Here is a 5,146-nt window from a genome sequence, read left to right as displayed (position 1 = left end):
CCCCAGGCTTCAAGGAGACTGCCTTCCTCTACGCCATCTCCTCAGCTGGCCTGACCCACGCTCTGGCCAAGGCCTGCAGTGCAGGCCGCATGGAGCGCTGTACCTGTGATGAAGCCCCTGACCTGGAGAACCGGGAGGCCTGGCAGTGGGGTGGCTGCGGAGACAACCTTAAGTACAGCAGCAAGTTCGTCAAGGAGTTCCTGGGCCGGCGGTCGAGCAAGGACCTGCGTGCCCGTGTGGATGGGGTGCCATGGGGTAGTGGTGGTGGTGGTGGTCCCTCCTAGAGAGGTAAAAAACGGGGGACCAGGAAGGGGTTTTCTACTGGTTGGGGAGGAGCCAGGTGGGTATGGGGCCATCTGTGTCTGGCCCTGGGTGTCAAGGCCACCAGGAGGATCTCTGCGATGGGTAGCATCTATCCAAGAGGATGGCAGATTGGGAGCCCTGCCTGCCAGGGCTGAGGAGCATGTGGTCTTGTTGCTAGGGACCTAGGTGGAGGCAGTCTGGGGACTGTCCCAGGGAAGGCCTGGGTGCAGCTGGTCCAAGTGTGTGTTGGGGAGTGTCTCTGCTTAGGGTTCTCATCTGTGGCCAGGACTCTTTTCTGAGGAACTCAGCTCAGAAGACTCAGGAAAAGGAGTATCTTAGCGTTTTGGCTGGGCCCTTCTGGGGCTGCGGGCTGCAAGTATGACTGGGCCTGGGGGGACCTCGCTCCTGCCACTCTTCACCCTTTCTGCAGTCCCTTGGCTCTTGGGTCCTCAACATTGGTGTAGGCATCAGGCCTGTACCTGTAGTCCTAACTGTGGTTGGAGCCCTGTCCCCTTAGGTCCCCAGCAACCTGGGCCACCAAATGCCCCCCAGGCTCAGCCATTGCCTGGGACTGGCAGGGGACTACCAGGAATGTGGAGCCCAGGCCTGGGGGGATGTAATTAGAGCCAGCCTACTTTGAGCCTCTTTATTGACTAGCTGAGTTCTGAGTCATGGATGGGAGCTCCTTCCCTCCTTCAGTCCTCTGGGGAGGTTGTGGGGAGATTAATTCCTTCAGGCAAGCCCTTTTCTTTTCCTTTGTACTTGCCTTTTGTAAGCTATAAATGAAAAGTCAGAATATGAAAGTGCTCCATTAGCTTCAGGCCTGGGTAAGTAGTGTTCTAATTAAATTTGTCATGTTTCTCAGCAAAGTATCATTATGTGGCCAAGGAGTAGCTGTTTCTTAATCCCCTCAGGTGGCCCTCCCTGGGAGCTCACACCTGGCTTGGGCCACTGGGAGGGCTTCCCTGCCCTTCCTCTCCACATCCCTCCAGGGACCCCTGTGTGGGCAGTCTGGCAGAAGGCTCAGTGGGGCCGCTGGCCTGACTTCCTGACTTTTCAGGTGACACCCAAGTCCTGGAAGTGGAAGGACCCGGTCTGGGTCTTGGGAAGCTTCCCAGAGTCTGAACACAGCTTGATGCTGAGCCACACCTGCTCCTGCCCTGGCCAGCTGCTTTCACTTCTGTGTTGGTTGGGTGGCACCCATATGTGCAGTAGTACCAGGTCCCAATGCTCAGGCAGGGACGTGGTCAGCTGAGTTATAGACACCAGTGGCCAGTCCTGCCCATTGGGTGTGCAGCACTCCAGAGAGTAGACTGATAGGGTGCTGCTGGTGGGGCTGGAGGGTGGCTTGCCTTGCCCGTGTAGGGGCAGCCCTAGACACAGGGAAGAACATCTGGGCAGGAAGGGAGTGTCTCCACAGGGCCACAGGTGCTGTGGTGGCTGCTCTGGAGGCCATGCTGCTGGCCATAGGATTTCTGTACTAGGTGGTTTGTGGCTTGAAGGCAGTGGGATGGGTATGTAAGCCAGGGAGCCTGGGTTTGGGGGCCAAAGGGTTTGGTCCTAGGGTGGGTGCCAGTTTCAGCCCCTTTTGGGGTGATTTGTGGGGTCTGGTCTCTTCTGCCAGGTGTGGCCCACATGCTCACATCTCTCTCTCTCTCTCCAGGTGATCAAGGCTGGGGTGGAGACCACGTGCAAGTGCCATGGTGTGTCAGGTTCCTGTACTGTGCGGACGTGCTGGCGGCAGCTGGCACCCTTCCATGAGGTGGGCAAGCGCCTGAAGTACAAGTATGAGACAGCGCTCAAGGTGGGCAGCACCACCAACGAGGCTGCTGGTGAGGCAGGCGCCATTTCACCACCCAGGGGCCGGGCCTCGGGCACAGGTGGTGACCCGCTACCCCATACACCAGAGCTTGTGCACCTGGATGACTCGCCCAGTTTCTGCCTGGCCGGCCGCTTCTCCCCAGGCACTGCTGGCCGCAGGTGCCATCGCGAGAAGAACTGCGAGAGCATCTGCTGTGGGCGAGGCCACAACACACAGAGCCGAGTGGTGACACGGCCCTGCCAGTGCCAGGTGCGCTGGTGCTGCTACGTGGAGTGCAGGCAGTGCACACAGCGGGAGGAGGTCTACACCTGCAAGGGCTAGTGCCAGGTGGCCAGGCTGCTGTGGGGGTGCAGGCAGCGTGTGCAGCAGAGGCATCTACACTTGCAGACTGAGCCCTGGGCTAGGTGCTCCCAGCACATTTGGGCATGAGGTGGGGGCAGGAGCCCAGCCTGGTCTGACCTCTGCATACCCTCTGCTTTTCCCGCCCCGGAACCCGACAGCATTGCACTGATGCTTTTTGTCCTTAAGAGTCCAGTTCCTGTGTCTCAGTGCCCCTCACCACTTGGGCTCCCTCTGAGGAGCATGGGTGCACCTTCATGACCACACAGGGCCTCTGTGGCAGCCTGTTGGCTGCCCTCCACCAGCTCTGGTTAGAGTCAAACCACTAGGAGAGGGACGGCCAGTGAGGGGGAGGCGCTGCTGCTCCCTCTGACATCAAGCACTTCTCTCTGGAGTAATATCAGTGACTTTTAACTTATTTTAATTTAACTAATATATAATAATTATTTTCTTTGTCCCCATTATGTTCCAGGCTGTGGCTCTCCCAGTCTGCTGGGCCCCCTTCCTCTCTCCTCCCCCCTCTCCTTTTTTTATTTGCCTTATCTGCTTTGTGTTTGAAACCACTAAGTCAAGAGAGACGTTGCTGTCGTTGCTCTAAGAATTAAAGCGAGATGTGTCTGGCCACCTCCCTCAGGGCTTCTGGAAGTCAGGTCCAGGCTGCTGCCCCCAGGGAAGCCATCCTGGGAAGCGAGCATGTGGGCACACGGTCCTGCACTCCAGCCCCTAAATGCAGATTTTGGAGCCTGGGGTGGCAAGGCTGGCCTGCCTTCCCCAAGGGGTATGCATGGGCAGAGGGGCAGGGCCAGCCCCTTGGAGTGTTTATTTCACAAGGAAGGCACAGCTTGCTCTGTGTCATTGTGGGGGAAGCAGGGTGGGATAGATGTGATGGAGTGTGTTTGGGGCTAGGATTTGGCAAATGGAAGGCTGTGTTCCTTGGCCATGCTGTTGTCTTTGCCGGAAGGAGTAAAGGATGGCCTACACCGACCTGGTTTGGTGTTAGTGTGCGCACACATGTGCATGTGTGCTTGAGTATGTCTCTGTGTGTGATGTGTGCATGATTGTGCAGTGTGTGCATGTATAAGTTGCATGTGTGATGTGTATGCATACATGACTGCACACGTGTGTATAAACACATGTCATGCATGCATACATGAGTGCGTTCATGGGTGTGCGTGCTTACATGGATGTATGCATCTGAGCACATGCCTCTGCTGTATGCATTATGTATGCACATGTGTGGAAGCACGGGTGATGTGTGTACATGTGTGCATGTGCGTGCGCATGTGCCCGTGTGTGTATGTTGGTGTGGTCTGTGGGTGGTTGGGGTGTGACCTGGTCCACCCTGTGCCCTTCCTTAGCGTGGGCCTCTCCTTCCCACATTGACGTGAATGGCAGCCTTGGCTCTGGAGCTTCTGCCCTGGGCCTGTCCTGCTCAGCTGGCAGCTGTGCTCCAAGGGTGCAGGCAGTGTGGAAGCAGGAACTACTGAGCTAGGGCATTCCTTGGAGTCCCAGGGGCTCCAGGAACCCCAGGGAACTGTGTTTTTAAAAGAAAACCTATTTATGTTGATGTGGGTCTCTTTGTTCCTGTTTTATAGTGTAAATAGTAAAGTTTATTCTCCTGTGGTTCAGAGAACACACCGTGAATAACTGCTGTGGAGGCCCATCCTGGAAGGGAGCCAGGTGGGCTCCTCAGTGGCAGGAGATGTGGACCTGCCCCTCATCTCTGCAGGCCTGGCTGGCTAGGGGGTGAGCTGGGGTGCCTCCTGGTCATCCCCATGCATCCCTGCCCGCTGGGCCCAGAGCAGGTGGAGCGGCACGCTCCCACGACAAGACTGTAGCCAGTCACTACTGGGTCTGGAAAGGTGGCAAGTCAAAAGAAGGATATATATTTTTTAAATTAAATACCACATTTAGCTATTTTTGTCATAAATATTAAGAAAAGTATTTTTTAAAACAAGGCAGACTGAAAATGTCTGCTGGCTGGCTTGTTCATATATAAATATATATCAGAATGTCTTGCTAAACAAAGAAGCAACTCCCTCGGATGGAGTCTCTCCTAAACGTGCTTCTCTTTCATGTGGCAGGAGGGTCTCTGAAGGCAACGTGTCTGCAGTGGGGCCAGGGCCCCGGGGTCAGCCTCTCTAGGAGCTGCGGGGTGGGCAGCCATGCTGAGGGCCAGGCGGGTCCCGGCCACCTGCTCCCCACCAGGTCCTCGAATGTGGGTTCCGGGCAGGCTCAGCCAGTCCGGAGGTTGGGAGGAGGGGCATTCACACTTGACTCCTCTGTGTTCAGGCTCTCCCGCCAGCCTACCCACTTCTCTACCTCATCTATATAGTGAGTAGGTGTGTACTCGAGTGACTAGGAGAATGTATTTATTTAACGGCTTTGTGTAACACAATCAGAAACAAATGGAAACACTAAATAAACGTATTTTAAATTATAGCCCGACTCAGTCCGATGACTTCAGAGTAGTTATGATGAGCCTATGGGTGGAGGGCCTGAGATGAGGTATGGGGGAGAAGGATGTGAGGGAGGGGGGCCTGAGGGAGGAGTGGCTGAGGGAGGAGGGACTGAGGGAGGAGGGCTTGACGAAAGAGGGCCCAGGGAGGAGGGTTTAGGGAGGAGGGTTGAGGGAGGAGTGGCTGAGGGAGGAGGGTTAATAATGCAGATTATTGTACTGGT

General features: G+C 55.9%; 1 protein-coding gene across 1 annotated transcript in view; it reads left to right on the top strand.

The window, feature by feature from the left end:
* Nucleotides 1-4,906, top strand: part of WNT9A (wingless-type MMTV integration site family, member 9A) — a 26,746-nt gene extending 21,840 nt beyond the window's left edge. The window contains exons 4-5 of the mRNA XM_014534851.1: nucleotides 7-245; nucleotides 1,928-4,906. Of these exons, the coding sequence (XP_014390337.1) occupies nucleotides 7-245; nucleotides 1,928-2,446 (758 nt within the window). The 3' untranslated portion in view covers nucleotides 2,447-4,906. The remainder of the gene's footprint in view (nucleotides 1-6; nucleotides 246-1,927) is intronic.
* The last annotated feature ends 240 nt before the right edge of the window (nucleotides 4,907-5,146 follow it).

The sequence above is a fragment of the Myotis brandtii genome, unplaced genomic scaffold (assembly GCF_000412655.1).
Source record: "Myotis brandtii unplaced genomic scaffold, ASM41265v1 scaffold100, whole genome shotgun sequence".
NCBI lineage: Eukaryota > Metazoa > Chordata > Mammalia > Chiroptera > Vespertilionidae > Myotis > Myotis brandtii.
The sequence above is the reverse complement of the archived record's forward strand: the minus strand, read 5'-3'. Positions and strand labels throughout refer to the sequence as shown.